This window comes from Ranitomeya imitator, chromosome 4, assembly GCF_032444005.1.
Source record: "Ranitomeya imitator isolate aRanImi1 chromosome 4, aRanImi1.pri, whole genome shotgun sequence".
Taxonomy (NCBI): Eukaryota; Metazoa; Chordata; class Amphibia; order Anura; family Dendrobatidae; genus Ranitomeya; species Ranitomeya imitator.
Window position 1 is genome coordinate 13,855,947 of NC_091285.1, and position 23,209 is coordinate 13,879,155.

General features: G+C 42.4%; 1 protein-coding gene across 2 annotated transcripts in view; it reads left to right on the forward strand.

The window, feature by feature from the left end:
* The first annotated feature begins 16,589 nt into the window (after window positions 1-16,589).
* LMNTD1 (lamin tail domain containing 1) overlaps window positions 16,590-23,209 on the forward strand; it is a 52,523-nt gene continuing 45,903 nt past the window's right edge. For both annotated transcript variants that reach the window (XM_069763102.1, XM_069763101.1), the window contains exons 1-2: window positions 16,590-16,725; window positions 18,521-18,669. In XM_069763102.1, the coding sequence (XP_069619203.1) occupies window positions 16,659-16,725; window positions 18,521-18,669 (216 nt within the window). In that variant the 5' untranslated portion in view covers window positions 16,590-16,658. The remainder of the gene's footprint in view (window positions 16,726-18,520; window positions 18,670-23,209) is intronic.

Sequence of the window (23,209 nt, forward strand, 5' to 3'; positions counted from 1 at the left end):
TATACCCCAGAGCTGCACTCACTATTCTGCTGGTGCAGTCACTGTGTACATACATTACATTACCGATCCTGACTTACATCCTGTATTATACCCCAGAGCTGCACTCACTATTCTGCTGGTGCAGTCACTGTGCACATACATTACATTACTGATCCTGAGTTACATCCTTTATTATACCCCAGAGCTGCACTCACTATTGTGCTGGTGCAGTCACTCTGCACATACATTACATTACTGATCCTGAGTTACATCCTGCGTTATACTCCAGAGCTGTACTCACTATTCTGCTGGTGCAGTCACTGTGTACATATATTACATTACTGATCCTGAGTTACCTCCTGTATTATATTCCAGAGCTGCACTCACTATTCTGCTGGTGCAGTCACTGTGTACATACATTACTGATCCTGAGTTATATCCTGTATTATACTCCAGAGCTGCACTCACTATTCTGCTGGTGCAGTCACTGTGTACATACATTACATTACTGATCCTGAGTTACATCCTGTATTATACCCCAGAGCTGCGCTCACTATTCTGCTGGTGCAGTCACTGTGTACATACATTACTGATCATGAGTTACATCCTGTATTATACCCCAATGCTGCACTCACTATTCTGCTGGTGCAGTCACTGTGTATATACATTACATTACTGATCCTGAGTTACATCCTGTATTATACCCCAGAGCTGCACTCACTATTCTGCTGGTGCAGTCACTGTGTACATACATTACATTACTGATCCTGAGTTACATCCTGTATTATACCCCAGAGCTGCACTCATTATTCTGCTGGTGCAGTCACTGTGTACATACATTACATTACTGATCCTGAGTTACGGTACATCCTGTATTATACTCCAGAGCTGCACTCACTATTCTGCTGGTGCAGTCACTGTGTATATACATTACATTACTGATCCTGAGCTACATCCTGTATTATACTCCAGAGCTGCACTCACTATTCTGCTGGTGCACTGTGTACATACATTACATTACTGATCCTGAGTTACCTCCTATATTATACTTCAGAGCTGCACTCACTATTCTGCTGGTGCAGTCACTGTGTACATACATTACTGATCCTGAGTTACATCCTGTATTATACCCCAGAGCTGCACTCACTATTCTGCTGGTGCAGTCACTGTGTACATACATTACATTACTGATCCTGAGTTACATCCTGTATTTATTATACTCCAGAGCTGCACTCACTATTCTGCTGGTGCAGTCACTGTGTACATACATTACATTACTGATCCTGAGTTACATCCTGTATTATACCCCAGAGCTGCACTCACTATTTTGTTGGTGCAGTCACTGTGTACATACATTACATTACTGATCCTGAGCTACATCCTGTATTATACCCCAGAGCTGCACTCACTATTCTGCTGGTGCAGTCACTGTGTACATACATTACATTACCGATCCTGAGTTACATCCTGTATTATACCCCAGAGCTGCACTCACTATTCTGCTGGTGCAGTCACTGTGCACATACATTACATTACTGATCCTGAGTTACATCCTGTATTATACCCCAGAGCTGCACTCACTATTCTGCTGGTGCAGTCACTGTGCACATACATTACATTACTGATCCTGAGTTACATCCTGTATTATACCCCAGAGCTGCACTCACTATTCTGCTGGTGCCGTCACTGTGTACATACATTACATTACTGATCCTGAGTTACATTCTGTATTACACCCCAGAGCTGCACTCACTATTCTGCTGGTGCAGTCACTGTGTACATACATTACATTACTGATCCTGGGTTACATCCTGTATTATACCCCAGAGCTGCACTCACTATTTTGCTGGTGCAGTCACTGTGTACATACATTACATTACCGATCCTGAGTTACATCCTGTATTATACCCCAGAGCTGCACTCACTATTGTGCTGGTGCAGTCACTCTGCACATACATTAAATTACTGATCCTGAGTTACATCCTGTGTTATACTCCAGAGCTGCACTCACTATTCTGCTGGTGCAGTCACTGTGTACATACATTACATTACTGATCCTGAGTTACCTCCTGTATTATACTCCAGAGCTGCACTCACTATTCTGCTGGTGCAGTCACTGTGTACATACATTACATTACTGATCCTGAGTTATATCCTGTATTATACCCCAGAGCTGCACTCACTATTCTGCTGGTGCAGTCACTGTGTCCATACATTACATTACTGATCCTGAGTTACATCCTGTATTATACCCCAGAGCTGCGCTCACTATTCTGCTGGTGCAGTCACTGTGTACATACATTACATTACTGATCCTGAGTTACATCCTGTATTATACCCCAGAGCTGCACTCACTATTCTGCTGGTGCAGTCACTGTGTACATACATTACATTACTGATCCTGAGTTACATTCTGTATTACACCCCAGAGCTGCACTCACTATTCTGCTGGTGCAGTCACTGTGTACATACATTACATTACTGATCCTGGGTTACATCCTGTATTATACCCCAGAGCTGCACTCACTATTGTGCTGGTGCAGTCACTCTGCACATACATTACATTACTGATCCTGAGTTACATCCTTTATTATACCCCAGAGCTGCACTCACTATTGTGCTGGTGCAGTCACTCTGCACATACATTACATTACTGATCCTGAGTTACATCCTGCGTTATACTCCAGAGTTGTACTCACTATTCTGCTGGTGCAGTCACTGTGTACATATATTACATTACTGATCCTGAGTTACCTCCTGTATTATACTCCAGAGCTGCACTCACTATTCTGCTGGTGCAGTCACTGTGTACATACATTACTGATCCTGAGTTATATCCTGTATTATACTCCAGAGCTGCACTCACTATTCTGCTGGTGCAGTCACTGTGTACATACATTACATTACTGATCCTGAGTTACATCCTGTATTATACCCCAGAGCTGCACTCACTATTCTGCTGGTGCAGTCACTGTGTACATACATTACATTACTGATCCTGAGTTACATCCTGTATTATACCCCAGAGCTGCACTCATTATTCTGCTGGTGCAGTCACTGTGTACATACATTACATTACTGATCCTGAGTTACGGTACATCCTGTATTATACTCCAGAGCTGCACTCACTATTCTGCTGGTGCAGTCACTGTGTATATACATTACATTACTGATCCTGAGCTACATCCTGTATTATACCCCAGAGCTGCACTCACTCTTCTGCTGGTGCACTGTGTACATACATTACATTACTGATCCTGAGTTACCTCCTATATTATACTCCAGAGCTGCACTCACTATTCTGCTGGTGCAGTCACTGTGTACATACATTACTGATCCTGAGTTACATCCTGTATTATACCCCAGAGCTGCACTCACTATTCTGCTGGTGCAGTTACTGTGTACATACATTACATTACTGATCCTGAGTTACATCCTGTATTTATTATACTCCAGAGCTGCACTCACTATTCTGCTGGTGCAGTCACTGTGTACATACATTACATTACTGATCCTGAGTTACATCCTGTATTATACCCCAGAGCTGCACTCACTATTTTGTTGGTGCAGTCACTGTGTACATACATTACATTACTGATCCTGAGCTACATCCTGTATTATACCCCAGAGCTGCACTCACTATTCTGCTGGTGCAGTCACTGTGTACATACATTACATTACCGATCCTGAGTTACATCCTGTATTATACCCCAGAGCTGCACTCACTATTCTGCTGGTGCAGTCACTGTGCACATACATTACATTACTGATCCTGAGTTATATCCTGTATTATACCCCAGAGCTGCACTCACTATTCTGCTGGTGCAGTCACTGTGCACATACATTACATTACTGATCCTGAGTTACATCCTGTATTATACCCCAGAGCTGCACTCACTATTCTGCTGGTGCCGTCACTGTGTACATACATTACATTACTGATCCTGAGTTACATTCTGTATTACACCCCAGAGCTGCACTCACTATTCTGCTGGTGCAGTCACTGTGTACATACATTACATTACTGATCCTGGGTTACATCCTGTATTATACCCCAGAGCTGCACTCACTATTCTGCTGGTGCAGTCACTGTGTACATACATTACATTACCGATCCTGAGTTACATCCTGTATTATACCCCAGAGCTGCACTCACTATTGTGCTGGTGCAGTCACTCTGCACATACATTAAATTACTGATCCTGAGTTACATCCTGTGTTATACTCCAGAGCTGCACTCACTATTCTGCTGGTGCAGTCACTGTGTACATACATTACATTACTGATCCTGAGTTACCTCCTGTATTATACTCCAGAGCTGCACTCACTATTCTGCTGGTGCAGTCACTGTGTACATACATTACATTACTGATCCTGAGTTATATCCTGTATTATACCCCAGAGCTGCACTCACTATTCTGCTGGTGCAGTCACTGTGTCCATACATTACATTACTGATCCTGAGTTACATCCTGTATTATACCCCAGAGCTGCGCTCACTATTCTGCTGGTGCAGTCACTGTGTACATACATTACATTACTGATCCTGAGTTACATCCTGTATTATACCCCAGTGCTGCACTCACTATTCTGCTGGTGCAGTCACTGTGTACATACATTACATTACTGATCCTGAGTTACATCCTGTATTATACCCCAGAGCTGCACTCACTATTCTGCTGGTGCAGTCACTGTGTACATACATTACATTACTGATCCTGAGTTACATCCTGTATTATACCCCAGAGCTGCACTCACTATTCTGCTGGTGCAGTCACTGTGCACATACATTACATTACTGATCCTGAGTTACATCCTGTATTATACCCCAGAGCTGCACTCACTATTCTGCTGGTGCCGTCACTGTGTACATACATTACATTACTGATCCTGAGTTACATTCTGTATTACACCCCAGAGCTGCACTCACTATTCTGCTGGTGCAGTCACTGTGTACATACATTACATTACTGATCCTGGGTTACATCCTGTATTATACCCCAGAGCTGCACTCACTATTCTGCTGGTGCAGTCACTGTGTACATACATTACATTACTGATCCTGAGTTACCTCCTGTATTATACTCCAGAGCTGCACTCACTATTCTGCTGGTGCAGTCACTGTGTACATACATTACATTACTGATCCTGAGATATATCCTGTATTATACCCCAGAGCTGCACTCACTATTCTGCTGGTGCAGTCACTGTGTACATACATTACATTACTGATCCTGAGTTACCTCCTGTATTATACTCCAGAGCTGCACTCACTATTCTGCTGGTGCAGTCACTGTGTACATACATTACATTACTGATCCTGAGATATATCCTGTATTATACCCCAGAGCTGCACTCACTATTCTGCTGGTGCAGTCACTGTGTCCATACATTACATTACCGATCCTGAGTTACATCCTGTATTATACCCCAGAGCTGCACTCACTATTGTGCTGGTGCAGTCACTCTGCACATACATTAAATTACTGATCCTGAGTTACATCCTGTGTTATACTCCAGAGCTGCACTCACTATTCTGCTGGTGCAGTCACTGTGTACATACATTACATTACTGATCCTGAGTTACCTCCTGTATTATACTCCAGAGCTGCACTCACTATTCTGCTGGTGCAGTCACTGTGTACATACATTACATTACTGATCCTGAGATATATCCTGTATTATACCCCAGAGCTGCACTCACTATTCTGCTGGTGCAGTCACTGTGTCCATACATTACATTACTGATCCTGAGTTACATCCTGTATTATACCCCAGAGCTGCGCTCACTATTCTGCTGGTGCAGTCACTGTGTACATACATTACATTACTGATCCTGAGTTACATCCTGTATTATACCCCAGTGCTGCATTCACTATTCTGCTGGTGCAGTCACTGTGTACATACATTACATTACTGATCCTGAGTTACATCCTGTATTATACCCCAGAGCTGCACTCACTATTCTGCTGGTGCAGTCACTGTGTACATACATTACATTACTGATCCTGAGTTACATCCTGTATTATACCCCAGAGCTGCACTCATTATTCTGCTGGTGCAGTCACTGTGTACATACATTACATTACTGATCCTGAGTTACACCCTGTATTATACTCCAGAGATGCACTCACTATTCTGCTGGTGCAGTCACTGTGTACATACATTACTGATCCTGAGTTACCTCCTGTATTATACTCCAGAGCTGCACTCACTATTCTGCTGGTGCAGTCACTGTGTACATACATTACATTACTGATCCTGAGCTACATCCTGTATTATACCCCAGAGCTGCACTCACTATTCTGCTGGTGCACTGTGTACATACATTACATTACTGATCCTGAGTTACCTCCTGTATTATACTCCAGAGCTGCACTCACTATTCTGCTGGTGCATTCACTGTGTACATACATTACTGATCCTGAGTTACATCCTGTATTATACCCCAGAGCTGCACTCACTATTCTGCTGGTGCAGTCACTGTGTACATACATTACATTACTGATCCTGAGTTACATCCTGTATTATACTCCAGAGCTGCACTCACTATTCTGCTGGTGCAGTCACTGTGTACATACATTACATTACTGATCCTGAGTTACATCCTGTATTATACCCCAGAGCTGCACTCACTATTCTGTTGGTGCAGTAACTGTGTACATACATTACATTACTGATCCTGAGCTACATCCTGTATTATACCCCAGAGCTGCACTCACTATTCTGTTGGTGCAGTCACTGTGTACATACATTACATTACTGATCCTGAGTTACATCCTGTATTATACTCCAGAGCTGCACTCACTATTCTGCTGGTGCAGTCACTGTGTACATTCATTACATTACTGATCCTGAGTTACATCCTGTATTATACCCCAGAGCTGCGCTCACTATTCTGCTGGTGCAGTCACTGTGTACATACATTACATTACCGATCCTGAGTTACATCCTGTATTATACCCCAGAGCTGCACTCACTATTCTGCTGGTGCAGTCACTGTGCACATACATTACATTACTGATCCTGAGTTACATCCTGTATTATACCCCAGAGCTGCACTCACTATTGTGCTGGTGCAGTCACTGTGTACATACATTGCATTACTGATCCTGAGTTACATCCTGTGTTATACTCCAGAGCTGCACTCACTATTCTGCTGGTGCAGTCACTCTGCACATACATTACATTACTGATCCTGAGTTACATCCTGTGTTATACTCCAGAGCTGCACTAACTATTCTGCTGGTGCAGTCACTGTGTACATACATTACATTACTGATCCTGAGTTACCTCCTGTATTATACTCCAGAGCTGCACTCACTGTTCTGCTGGTGCAGTCACTGTGTACATACATTACATTACTGATCCTGAGTTATATCCTGTATTATACCCCAGAGCTGCACTCACTATTCTGCTGGTGCAGTCACTGTGTACATACATTACATTACTGATCCTGAGTTACATCCTGTATTATACCCCAGAGCTGCACTCACTATTCTGCTGGTGCAGTCACTGTGTACATACATTACATTACTGATCCTGAGCTACATCCTGTATTATACCCCAGAGCTGCACTCACTATTCTGTTGGTGCAGTCACTGTGTACATACATTACATTACTGATCCTGAGTTACATCCTGTATTATACTCCAGAGCTGCACTCACTATTGTGCTGGTGCAGTCACTGTGTACATACATTACATTACTGAGCCTGAGTTACATCCTTTATTATACCCCAGAGCTGCACTCACTATCCTGCTGGTGCAGTCACTGTGTACATACATTACATTACTGATCCTGAGTTACCTCCTGTATTATACCCCAGAGCTGCACTCACTATTCTGCTGGTGCAGTCACTGTGTACATACATTACATTACTGATCCTGAGTTACATCCTGTATTATACCCCAGAGCTGCACTCACTATTCTGCCGGTGCAGTCACTGTGTACATACATTACATTACTGATCCTGAGTTACATCCTGTATTATACCCCAGAGCTGCACTCACTATTCTGCTGGTGCAGTCACTGTGTACATACATTACATTACTGATCCTGCGTTACATCCTGTATTATACCCCAGAGCTGCACTCACTATTCTGCTGATGCAGTCACTGTGTACATACATTACATTACTGATCCGGAGTTACATCCTGTATTATACTCCAGAGCTGCACTCACTATTCTGCTGGTGCAGTCACTGTGTACATACATTACTGATCCTGAGTTACATCCTGTATTATACTCCAGAGCTGCACTCACTATTCTGCTGGTGCAGTCACTGTGTACATACATTACATTACTGAACCTGAGTTACATCCTGTATTATACTCCAGAGCTGCACTCACTATTCTCCTGGTGCAGTCACTGTGTACATACATTACATTACTGATCCTGAGTTACCTCCTGTATTATACTCCAGAGCTGCACTCACTATTCTGCTGGTGCAGTCACTGTGTACATACATCACATTACTGATCCTAAGTTACATCCTGTATTATACTCCAGAGCTGCACTCACTATTCTGCTGGTGCAGTCACTGTGTACATACATTACATTACTGATCCTGAGTTACCTCCTGTATTATACTCCAGAGCTGCACTCACTATTCTGCTGGTGCAGTCACTGTGTACATACATTACATTACTGATCCTGATTTACATCCTGTATTATACTCCAGAGCTGCACTCACTATTCTGCTGGTTCAGTCACTGTGTACATACATTACATTACTGATCCTGAGTTACCTCCTGTATTATACTCCAGAGCTGCACTCACTATTCTGCTGGTGCAGTCACTGTGTACATACATCACATTACTGATCCTAAGTTACATCCTGTATTATACTCCAGAGCTGCACTCACTATTCTGCTGGTGCAGTCACTGTGTACATACATTACATTACTGATCCGGAGTTACCTCCTGTATTATACTCCAGAGCTGCACTCACTATTCTGCTGGTACAGTCACTGTGTACATACATTACATTACTGATCCTGAGTTACATCCTGTATTATACTCCAGAGCTGCACTCACTATTCTGCTGGTGCAGTCACTGTGTACATACATTACATTACTGATCCTGAGTTACATCCTGCATTATACTCCAGAGCTGCACTCACTATTCTGCTGGTGCAGTCACTGTGTACATACATTACATTACTGATCCTGAGTTACCTCAGGTATTATACTCCAGAGCTGCACTCACTATTCTGCTGGTGCAGTCACTGTGCACATACATTACATTACTGATCCTGAGTTACATCCTGTATTATACCCCAGAGCTGCACTCACTATTCTGCTGGTGCAGTGACTGTGTACATACATTACATAACTGATCCTGAGTTACCTCCTGTATTATACCCCAGAGCTGCACTCACTATTCTGCTGGTGCAGTCACTGTGTACATACATTACATTACTGATCCTGAGTTACATCCTGTATTATACCCCAGAGCTGCACTCACTATTCTGCTGGTGCAGTCACTGTGTACATACATTACATTACTGATCCTGAGTTACATCCTGTATTATACCCCAGAGCTGCACTCATTATTCTGCTGGTGCAGTCACTGTGTACATACATTACATTACTGATCCTGAGTTACACCCTGTATTAAACTCCAGAGCTGCACTCACTATTCTGCTGGTGCAGTCACTGTGTACATACATTACATTACTGAACCTGAGTTACATCCTGTATTATACTCCAGAGCTGCACTCACTATTCTGCTGGTGCAGTCACTGTGTACATACATTACATTACTGATCCTGAGTTACCTCCTGTATTATACTCCAGAGCTGCACTCACTATTCTGCTGGTGCAGTCACTGTGTACATACATCACATTACTGATCCTAAGTTACATCCTGTATTATACTCCAGAGCTGCACTCACTATTCTGCTGGTGCAGTCACTGTGTACATACATTACATTACTGATCCTGAGTTACCTCCTGTATTATACTCCAGAGCTGCACTCACTATTCTGCTGGTGCAGTCACTGTGTACTTACATTACATTACTGATCCTGAGTTACATCCTGTATTATACTCCAGAGCTGCACTCACTATTCTGCTGGTTCAGTCACTGTGTACATACATTACATTACTGATCCTGAGTTACCTCCTGTATTATGCTCCAGAGCTGCACTCACTATTCTGCTGGTGCAGTCACTGTGTACATACATCACATTACTGATCCTAAGTTACATCCTGTATTATACTCCAGAGCTGCACTCACTATTCTGCTGGTGCAGTCACTGTGTACATACATTACATTACTGATCCGGAGTTACCTCCTGTATTATACTCCAGAGCTGCACTCACTATTCTGCTGGTACAGTCACTGTGTACATACATTACATTACTGATCCTGAGTTACATCCTGTATTATACTCCAGAGCTGCACTCACTATTCTGCTGGTGCAGTCACTGTGTACATACATTACATTACTGATCCTGAGTTACATCCTGCATTATACTTCAGAGCTGCACTCACTATTCTGCTGGTGCAGTCACTGTGTACATACATTACATTACTGATCCTGAGTTACATCCTGTATTATACCCCAGAGCTGCACTCACTATTCTGCTGGTGCAGTGACTGTGTACATACATTACATAACTGATCCTGAGTTACCTCCTGTATTATACCCCAGAGCTGCACTCACTATTCTGCTGGTGCAGTCACTGTGTACATACATTACATTACTGATCCTGAGTTACATCCTGTATTATACTTCAGAGCTGCGCTCACTATTCTGCTGGTGCAGTCACTGTGTACATACATTACATTACCGATCCTGAGTTACATCCTGTATTATACCCCAGAGCTGCACTCACTATTCTGCTGGTGCAGTCACTGTGTACATACATTACATTACCGATCCTGAGTTACATCCTGTATTATACCCCAGAGCTGCACTCACTATTCTGCTGGTGCAGTCACTGTGCACATACATTACATTACTGATCCTGAGTTACATCCTTTATTATACCCCAGAGCTGCACTCACTATTGTGCTGGTGCAGTCACTCTGCACATACATTACATTACTGATCCTGAGTTACATCCTGCGTTATACTCCAGAGCTGTACTCACTATTCTGCTGGTGCAGTCACTGTGTACATATATTACATTACTGATCCTGAGTTACCTCCTGTATTATACTCCAGAGCTGCACTCACTATTCTGCTGGTGCAGTCACTGTGTACATACATTACATTACTAATCCTGAGTTACATCCTGTATTATACCCCAGAGCTGCGCTCACTATTCTGCTGGTGCAGTCACTGTGTACATACATTACTGATCCTGAGTTACATCCTGTATTATACCCCAATGCTGCACTCACTATTCTGCTGGTGCAGTCACTGTGTATATACATTACATTACTGATCCTGAGTTACATCCTGTATTATACCCCAGAGCTGCACTCACTATTCTGCTGGTGCAGTCACTGTGTACATACATTACATTACTGATCCTGAGTTACATCCTGTATTATACCCCAGAGCTGCACTCATTATTCTGCTGGTGCAGTCACTGTGTACATACATTACATTACTGATCCTGAGTTACGGTACATCCTGTATTATACTCCAGAGCTGCACTCACTATTCTGCTGGTGCAGTCACTGTGTATATACATTGCATTACTGATCCTGAGCTACATCCTGTATTATACCCCAGAGCTGCACTCACTATTCTGCTGGTGCACTGTGTACATACATTACATTACTGATCCTGAGTTACCTCCTATATTATACTCCAGAGCTGCACTCACTATTCTGCTGGTGCAGTCACTGTGTACATACATTACTGATCCTGAGTTACATCCTGTATTATACCCCAGAGCTGCACTCACTATTCTGCTGGTGCAGTCACTGTGTACATACATTACATTACTGATCCTGAGTTACATCCTGTATTTATTATACTCCAGAGCTGCACTCACTATTCTGCTGGTGCAGTCACTGTGTACATACATTACATTACTGATCCTGAGTTACATCCTGTATTATACCCCAGAGCTGCACTCACTATTTTGTTGGTGCAGTCACTGTGTACATACATTACATTACTGATCCTGAGCTACATCCTGTATTATACCCCAGAGCTGCACTCACTATTCTGCTGGTGCAGTCACTGTGTACATACATTACATTACCGATCCTGAGTTACATCCTGTATTATACCCCAGAGCTGCACTCACTATTCTGCTGGTGCAGTCACTGTGCACATACATTACATTACTGATCCTGAGTTACATCCTGTATTATACCACAGAGCTGCACTCACTATTCTGCTGGTGCAGTCACTGTGCACATACATTACATTACTGATCCTGAGTTACATCCTGTATTATACCCCAGAGCTGCACTCACTATTCTTCTGGTGCCGTCACTGTGTACATACATTACATTACTGATCCTGAGTTACATTCTGTATTACACCCCAGAGCTGCACTCACTATTCTGCTGGTGCAGTCACTGTGTACATACATTACATTACTGATCCTGGGTTACATCCTGTATTATACCCCAGAGCTGCACTCACTATTCTGCTGGTGCAGTCACTGTGTACATACATTACATTACCGATCCTGAGTTACATCCTGTATTATACCCCAGAGCTGCACTCACTATTGTGCTGGTGCAGTCACTCTGCACATACATTAAATTACTGATCCTGAGTTACATCCTGTGTTATACTCCAGAGCTGCACTCACTATTCTGCTGGTGCAGTCACTGTGTACATACATTACATTACTGATCCTGAGTTACCTCCTGTATTATACTCCAGAGCTGCACTCACTATTCTGCTGGTGCAGTCACTGTGTACATACATTACATTACTGATCCTGAGTTATATCCTGTATTATACCCCAGAGCTGCACTCACTATTCTGCTGGTGCAGTCACTGTGTCCATACATTACATTACTGATCCTGAGTTACATCCTGTATTATACCCCAGAGCTGCGCTCACTATTCTGCTGGTGCAGTCACTGTGTACATACATTACATTACTGATCCTGAGTTACATCCTGTATTATACCCCAGTGCTGCACTCACTATTCTGCTGGTGCAGTCACTGTGTACATACATTACATTACTGATCCTGAGTTACATCCTGTATTATACCCCAGAGCTGCACTCACTATTCTGCTGGTGCAGTCACTGTGTACATACATTACATTACTGATCCTGAGTTACATCCTGTATTATACCCCAGAGCTGCACTCATTATTCTGCTGGTGCAGTCACTGTGTACATACATTACATTACTGATCCTGAGTTACACCCTGTATTATACTCCAGAGCTGCACTCACTATTCTGCTGGTGCAGTCACTGTGTACATACATTACATTACTGATCCTGAGCTACATCCTGTATTATACCCCAGAGCTGCACTCACTATTCTGCTGGTGCACTGTGTACATACATTACATTACTGATCCTGAGTTACCTCCTGTATTATACTCCAGAGCTGCACTCACTATTCTGCTGGTGCATTCACTGTGTACATACATTACTGATCCTGAGTTACATCCTGTATTATACCCCAGAGCTGCACTCACTATTCTGCTGGTGCAGTCACTGTGTACATACATTACATTACTGATCCTGAGTTACATCCTGTATTATACTCCAGAGCTGCACTCACTATTCTGCTGGTGCAGTCACTGTGTACATACATTACATTACTGATCCTGAGTTACATCCTGTATTATACCCCAGAGCTGCACTCACTATTCTGTTGGTGCAGTCACTGTGTACATACATTACATTACTGATCCTGAGCTACATCCTGTATTATACCCCAGAGCTGCACTCACTATTCTGTTGGTGCAGTCACTGTGTACATACATTACATTACTGATCCTGAGTTACATCCTGTATTATACTCCAGAGCTGCACTCACTATTCTGCTGGTGCAGTCACTGTGTACATTCATTACATTACTGATCCTGAGTTACATCCTGTATTATACCCCAGAGCTGCGCTCACTATTCTGCTGGTGCAGTCACTGTGTACATACATTACATTACCGATCCTGAGTTACATCCTGTATTATACCCCAGAGCTGCACTCACTATTCTGCTGGTGCAGTCACTGTGCACATACATTACATTACTGATCCTGAGTTACATCCTGTATTATACCCCAGAGCTGCACTCACTATTGTGCTGGTGCAGTCACTGTGTACATACATTGCATTACTGATCCTGAGTTACATCCTGTGTTATACTCCAGAGCTGCACTCACTATTCTGCTGGTGCAGTCACTCTGCACATACATTACATTACTGATCCTGAGTTACATCCTGTGTTATACTCCAGAGCTGCACTCACTATTCTGCTGGTGCAGTCACTGTGTACATACATTACATTACTGATCCTGAGTTACCTCCTGTATTATACTCCAGAGCTGCACTCACTGTTCTGCTGGTGCAGTCACTGTGTACATACATTACATTACTGATCCTGAGTTACATCCTGTATTATACCCCAGAGCTGCACTCACTATTCTGCTGGTGCAGTCACTGTGTACATACATTACATTACTGATCCTGAGCTACATCCTGTATTATACCCCAGAGCTGCACTCACTATTCTGTTGGTGCAGTCACTGTGTACATACATTACATTACTGATCCTGAGTTACATCCTGTATTATACTCCAGAGCTGCACTCACTATTGTGCTGGTGCAGTCACTGTGTACATACATTACATTACTGAGCCTGAGTTACATCCTTTATTATACCCCAGAGCTGCACTCACTATCCTGCTGGTGCAGTCACTGTGTACATACATTACATTACTGATCCTGAGTTACCTCCTGTATTATACCCCAGAGCTGCACTCACTATTCTGCTGGGGCAGTCACTGTGTACATACATTACATTACTGATCCTGAGTTACATCCTGTATTATACTCCAGAGCTGCACTCACTATTCTGCTGGTGCAGTCACTGTGTACATACATTACATTACTGAGCCTGAGTTACATCCTTTATTATACCCCAGAGCTGCACTCACTATCCTGCTGGTGCAGTCACTGTGTACATACATTACATTACTGATCCTGAGTTACCTCCTGTATTATACCCCAGAGCTGCACTCACTATTCTGCTGGTGCAGTCACTGTGTACATACATTACATTACTGATCCTGAGTTACATCCTGTATTATACTCCAGAGCTGCACTCACTATTGTGCTGGTGCAGTCACTGTGTACATACATTACATTACTGATCCTGAGTTACATCCTTTATTATACCCCAGAGCTGCACTCACTATCCTGCTGGTGCAGTCACTGTGTACATACATTACATTACTGATCCTGAGTTATATTCTGTATTATACCCCAGAGCTGCACTCACTATTCTGCTGGTGCAGTCACTGTGTACATACATTACATTACTGATCCTGAGTTACCTCCTGTATTATACCCCAGAGCTGCACTCACTATTCTGCTGGTGCAGTCACTGTGTACATACATTACATTACTGAGCCTGAGTTACATCCTTTATTATACCCCAGAGCTGCACTCACTATTCTGCTGGTGCAGTCACTGTGTACATACATTACATTGCATGCAGCTCTGGAGTATTGTGATTTGCTGACTTTCTTGGAGAGGTGAAATGCTGCGGATCGGGGTGAGCTTCTTATGACGCACCGGTTGGCGGTGTTGTGTGGCGATTATGAGTCCGCCCTCGGTGCCATCCGTCAGTTGTGTCCTTTCTCCGACTGACATTCAACGAAAAGAAAGGAATGACGCCGGCTATCACCGCTCGGGATATTTTAACCTTTTACACGGAGCGCGGCGCCCGTAATGCGGCGTAAAACTGCGCAATCTAAAGATCGTGAGAGGGCAGACATAAAACAGAACAATGGTGACGGTGCCGGAGCGCGGGTCACATAGCGGGCAGGTACCGCTCAACATTAATGCCATTTCCTGCAGAATGGAGGCGGCGTACGAATGGGAGCAGGCAGGTGAACAATGGGGGGCACGGGGGTGGGCGACACTGGCGCGCATCTTACTTTACAGATTGTTGATAGAACGGAGTCACTGATGTATTGTAAGAATAGAAATGACTCTCAGGTGGAGGACAAGTGGATTCACGAAAAAGTCACAACCTCTCCTGGTCCTCTCTGAAAGCTCCTGTTTTTCAGCGATTAGTAAAGTAGGGATTGATATATTTAGGGACGTTCAGGCACAGCGAACGACAATGGAGTGGGCAAAAGGACGGGTGTGGAGGGGCGAAAAAGGGGTTGACGCCATTGCCAAAAATGCGTGGAATTTTCACAAGTTCCGCGTACGGAAGCCTACTAGGCCACGCTAGAGGCAGTGTCCCACCGACAGGCACCAATACACCCCAATGTAGCCCAATATAAGCGATCAGGAGAGATCGAGCTCTCAAGGCTCCTGCCGGCTCTAAAAACAAAAATGCAAAAATAAAATAAAAATTTTTTCCTACAAAAGGTCTTGTAATTTTTTTTTAATAAAAAAATGTTAAATTTATCGTAGCATCTTATGGAGGCGATCAGGACTTTAATTCTAGGGTTAAAAAAAAAAAAACGTAAAGAAAAAAACCCCACGGGCCCCGGCTCCACCTCACATTGTTGTCCTCAGGCCCAGCGTCGCCCATGGAGACCATCAACAAAAGTGAATGTGGGCGATCACTGGTCACATCCGACCGACACTTCCTGAGGGAAACTGCACAGGGGACGACGAGGGTGAGTGACGAGGTGGGACCCCCAGCCGCGGGATGTGAGCCCCTAATAGTGCGTATGATCCCCTTTATCGTACCCCTAAATCAATACAGACCCCCTAACCTATTACAGACACCAGGCCCCCTAAATATAGAGAGACCCTGCCGTAATAAAGACCCCCAGAGCAGACCCCCTGTAATAAAGACCCCAGTCCAGCATCCCTCACTAGAAAGACCCCAGACCGGTCATTCCCATAACAAGCATCCCAAACCAGCCCCCCTATTATAAGGACCCCAGACCAGCCGCCCTCATAATAAATACTCCAAACCAGCCCCCACTTTATAAAGACCCCATACTAGACTCCACATTTTAAAGACCCCAGACCATCCCCCTTTTATAAAGATCCCAGACCACAGTCTCATAATAAAGACCCCAGATCAGAATTCTCAATAATCAAGACCCCAGGCGAGACTCTCATATGATAAAGACCCCATATTAGCTTCCTCCCTATAGACCCAAGACCAGCCTCTCTCATAAAAAACCTCCCAGACCAGGCTCCACTATAAAAACTGCCCTGATCAGACTACTCCCTAAATAAAGATCCCAGCGGCCTCCCTCATTATTGAGACCCCAGGCCAGTCTCCCCATTGTAAAGATCACAGCCTCCTCATCGTCATAAAGACCCCAGGCCAGCGTCCCCATTTTAAAGATCCCAGCCCCCTCCCCATTATAAAGATTCCAGCCTCCCCATTATAAAGACCCCAGGCCAGCCTCCCCATTATAAAGACCCCAGGCCAGCCTCCCCATTATAAAGACCCCAGGCCAGCCTCCCCATTATAAAGATCCCAGCCTCCTCCCCATTATACAGACCCCAGGCCAGCCTCCCCATTATTAAGATCCCAGCCTCCCCATTATAAAGACCCCAGGCCAGCCTCCCCATTATAAAGATCACAGCCTCCTCCCCATTATAAAAACCCAAGGCCAGCCTCCCCATTACAAAGATCCCAGCCCCCCCATGATAAAGACTCCAGGCCAGCTGCCCCATTATAAAGAGCTCAGCCTCCCCATTTTAAAGATCCCAGCCTCCTCCCTATGATAAACACCCCAGGCCAGTCTCCCCATTATAAAGATCCCAGCCTCCTCGCCATTATAAAGACCCCAGGCCAGCCTCCTCATTATAAAGATCACAGTCCAGCCTCCCCCATAAAAAAGACTCCTGATCTTAAGCCCCCAAAATAAAGCCCCAGGCCAGCATCCTGCATTATAAAGACCCCAGCTTCCCCATTATAAAGACCCCAGGCCATCCTCCCTATTATAAAGATCCCACCAGCCTTCCCCATAAAAATCACAATACCCAAAAATAAAGCCCCCAGGCCAGCCTCCTGCAATATAAAGACCCCAGGCCAGCCTCCTGCAATATAAAGACCCCAGGCCAGCCTCCTGCAATATAAAGACCCCAGGCCAGCCTCCTGCAATATAAAGACCCCAGGCCAGCCTCCCAATTATAAAGACCTCAGGCCATCCTCCTTATTATAAAGATCCCAGACCAACCTCCTCCTAAAAAAAAAAATCACAATACCAAAAATAAAGCCCCCCAGGCCAGCCTCCTCCAATATAAAAACCCCAGACCAGCCTCCCTTATAATAAAGATCCCAGATCAGAATCCCCAATTATCAAGACCCCAGATGAGACTCCACCCCAATGTCAGACAGGAAGCTCCCACCCTGCACTGCTCTCTGCTAACAGGAAACCAGCAGAATTCTGAGTTCAGCTCTGGATTTTGATGTGAAGCTAATTTTAACCTGTTCCCTTCTGTCAGGAGGAAGCATGATCCCACTCAGCGGAGCACGGTCACCTGCCGCAGAAGTGGCGCGCCACAACTCCGAAAAAGCGCAAATCCGAGACATTACGGAAAGATTCAGGAGCTACATACAGGGCGTGAAATCGCTGCGGAGTCAGCTGAGACAGGTGCGATGGAAAGCGAGGAGTGAGCTGAGGATCCGTCAGTGAGCGCCTTCTGATGGATCCGCAATTGTAAGCCTGGAAAAGCCAAACGGCGCAAAATGTTTAATGAAACCCAACTGCAAAAATGATTTCTAGCCCCAAATAAATAGATCTAAGTAATAATAATAAAAACTAGACACCCCCTTTAAGCCCCGCCTCCGGCAGCGATCCGAAACCACTAACATTTGGATGTGGTCTACTAAGCCGCGCCTTTCTGATGGCCCGGATGTGACAGAGGTGCACAGAACGTTCTCCTCTAATGAGCCCCATCTTCACTGAGTGTGACCGAAACGCGTCCCCAGCTTCAGGAAGATCCCGAGAAAACAGAAGTTTGTGTTCGACTCGATCAGTCTGTACACGACGACGCCGTGACAATGGAGGCGCTGTGCGCTCCTCAAGATGAGGCAGTGTGATCTGTAGAGCTCACTGAGTCACGAGTCCTGAAATCTATCTGTGACCCGTCACTTTAAAAAGATTCACCCTCTAAAAGCTATTTAATTTTGTCAATTTCATTAGATAATGTATGCCGGTGTTATACAGGCATAGTATTGCAGTATTATTTCCGAATGGTATTGCGGTATTATTTATGAATGGTATTGCGGTATTATTTATGAATGGTGTTGCAGTATTATTTATGAATAGTATTGCGGTATTATTTATGAATGGTATTGCGGTATTATTTATGAATGGTATTGCAGTATTCTTTATGAATGGTATTGCAGTATTATTTACGAATGCTATTGCGGTATTATTTATGAATGGTGTTGCGGTATTATTTATGAATAGTATTGTAGTATTATTTATGAATGGTATTGCGGTATTATTTCCGAATGGTATTGCAGTATTATTTATGAATATATTGCAGTATTATTTATGAATGGTATTGTGGTATTATTTACGAATGGTATTGCAGTATTATTTATGAATGTATTGCAGTATTATTTATGAATGGTATTACAGTATAATTTAAGAATGGCATTGCGGTATAATTAATGGTATTGCAGTGTTATTTATGAATGGTGTTGCAGTATTATTTATGAATGGCATTGTGGTATTATTTATGAATAGTATTGTGGTATTATTTATGAATGGTATTGTGTTATTATTTATTAATGGTGTTGCAGTATTATTTAAGAATGGTATTGCAGTATTATTTATGAATGGTATTGAGGTATTATTTATGAAGGGTATTGTAGTATTATTTATGAATGGCGTTGCGGTATTATTTATGAATAGTATTGTGGTATTATTTATGAATGGTATTGCGGTATTCTTTATGAATGGTGTTGCAGTATTATTTCCGAATGGTGATGCAGTATTATTTCCGAAAGGTATTGTGGTATTATTTATGAATGGTGTTGCAGTATTATTTATGAATAGTTTTGCAGTATTATTTATTAATGGTATTGCGGTATTCTTTATGAATGGTGTTGCAGTATTATTTGTGAATGGTTTTGCAGTAATATTTATGAGTGGTATTGCAGTATTATTTATGAATTGTATTGCAGTTTTTTTCATTAATAGTATTGCGGTATTATTTATGTATGCTAGTATAATTTTTGAATGGTATTGCAGCGTTATTTATAAATGCTATTATTATACAGGAGGCATGGTATTGCGATATTATTTATGAATTATATTGCAGTATTATTTATGTATGGTATGGCAGAATTATTTATGAATAGTATTGTGGTATTTGTAAATGGTATTGCAGTATTATTTATGAATAGTATTTTTGTATTTATGAATGGTATTGTTGTGATATTTATAAACGGTATGGTGGTATTATTAATAAATGGTATGGAGGTATTATACAGGCATGCAAGCGGTATTATTTATAAATGGTATAATGGTATTATTGATTTATATGTGTTATTCGGATACTGTTTGGTGGTATTATTTTGTCATTGCTTTTGGTGGTATTTGATGAGAAATAATGGCAGTGTTATGTTTGCGCCATATCATTTGGATGCTATTAAATGGCAGTATTAGTTAAGCATAATATGGCGGTATTATTTAGACACTTTACGGGAGTAGTGTATAGAAAATATATGGCAACGTTAAGTGTGCACAACATGGTGGTGTTATTTACAGTAGATACTGTATGACGGTATTATTTAGGCCAATTTTGGCATTGCATGGTCAAATTGTGGGAAAAACATACGACAATGTTATGTGGGAACTACTGGATATTATAACTCGGCTGCTGCATGGCGTTATTACTTTGGCATCGTATAGCAGTAATATTTTGGCATTGAATGGAAAATAAATGACAGTACTACATGTTCACACTGTGATGGTGGAACTTAGATACTAAGCGGTGGTATTAGTTTAGCATTGCATGGCGGTATTGGGTGCAAAATAAATGACAGTGCTACGTGCGCACCACACGTTGGCATTTTTTGAATGACACGGCGGGTTTATTTTGGCAGTGAACAGCAGCATTGTGATCTGCAAGAATTGTCTAAAAAATATCGTTCGGAGGAGATATCGGTAAATAATGGCCACATCGGGGACCAGCACTCCAGATTCATTCACCTTCCTAATTATAATATGTTCCCTGAGGATGGAATGAAATCCGCAGACGTCCGCGCTCGTACACCGCTAGAAATCCGGCATTATACTGTCCGGGAACATTGCTAAATAACTAAGACTGACAACAATACAAAAAAAAAACAAAAACATGGTAACGTACTACTGCTATATAGTGCATAAATCACTCTAACTTTCAGGGCGAGCTCAGAGCCGCCATATAGTGGACAAATAGTTTTGGCATCTAGTTCCGTGCAGGGCATAATAAATGCTGACATAAAGTGCAAAAATCATAATTGAAAAATAGTATCTAAACTCTACTGCTCTATAGCACATAAATAATGCCGCCTCTCAGTGCATAACTAATACCGTGATAAGGTACAAAAATAATATTGGAAGCAAAGATGATTAAAATACTACTGCGGTATGGTGAATAAACAACGCTGCCTTTCAGTACAAGCATAGTTCCGCCATACAATATAATACCGCCATGTAGTACACACATAATGCTGACATATACTGTATATGCAAAATAATAAAAAAAAATTCAGTGGAATAAACTGAATATTTCGCCTTTAAATGTCTCACCTTTATTTTGGACTGTTACTTGATTTTCTTCCAGAAAAAAAAAAAAGCAAAATATGTCCACGTCTTCCTTCGCTATCGAGCCCGTCCCTTTAATTACATTTCACCAACATTGGATTAGTGCACAATGCTGAGGTGAAGAGGGTCCTATTATCCCCCCCGCCGCTAATAATATGCAAACACACACAGACCCTCTGTAATTATCACCGCTGTCATTAAGACGTCGCAGCAGATGACAAGTAATTGTGGCTCTTTGTTCGCAGAGGGAATTAGGGAAGATTTGGGAGGATTAGTGTTCTGCATTGAACACGTGTTTTAGATCACTGAGTGCGTGTGTCGCGGGGTGCGGGGTAGGCCAGTGATCGCAAGTAGTCATCGTGTATAAATCCGCCATACGGGAAAATAACAAAATTATCACAAGTGGCACCGATCAATAATTCAGAGCTAATCCCTGACTCACCCGCCAAATACTATACCGCTAATTACCTGTTATTATACTCTGAAGGTCCCTCCGCTCCCAGACTGTATAATATAACTACTATAATACTGCCCCTATGTACAAGAATATAACTACTATAATACTGCTCCTATGTACAAGAATATAACTACTATAATACTGCCCCTATGTACAAGAATATAACTACTATAATACAGCTCCCTATGTACAAGAATATAACTACTATAATACTGCTCCTATGTACAAGAATATAACTACTATAATACTGCCCCTATGTACAAGAATATAACTACTATAATACAGCTCCCTATGTACAAGAATATAACTGCTATAATACTGCTCCTATGTACAAGAACATAACTACTATAATACTGCTCCTATGTACAAGAACATAACTACTATAATACTGCCCCTATGTACAAGAATATAACTACTATAATACTGCTCCTATGTACAAGAATATAACTACTATAATACTGCCCCTATGTACAAGAATATAACTACTATAATACTGCTCCTATGTACACGAATATAACTACTATAATACTGCTCCTATGTACAAGAATATAACTACTATAATACTGCCCCTATGTACAAGAATATAACTACTATAATACTGCTCCTATGTACAAGAATATAACCGCTATAATACTGCCCCTATGTACAAGAATATAACTGCTATAATACTGCTCCTATGTACAAGAACATAACTACTATAATACTGCTCCTATGTACAAGAATATAACTACTATAATACTGCCCCCTATGTACAAGAATATAACTACTATAATACTGCCCCTATGTACAAGAATATAACTACTGTAATACTGTCCCCTATATACAGGAATATAACTACTATAATACTGCCCCTATGTACAGGAATATAACTACTATAATACTGCTCCTATGTACAAGAACATAACTACTATA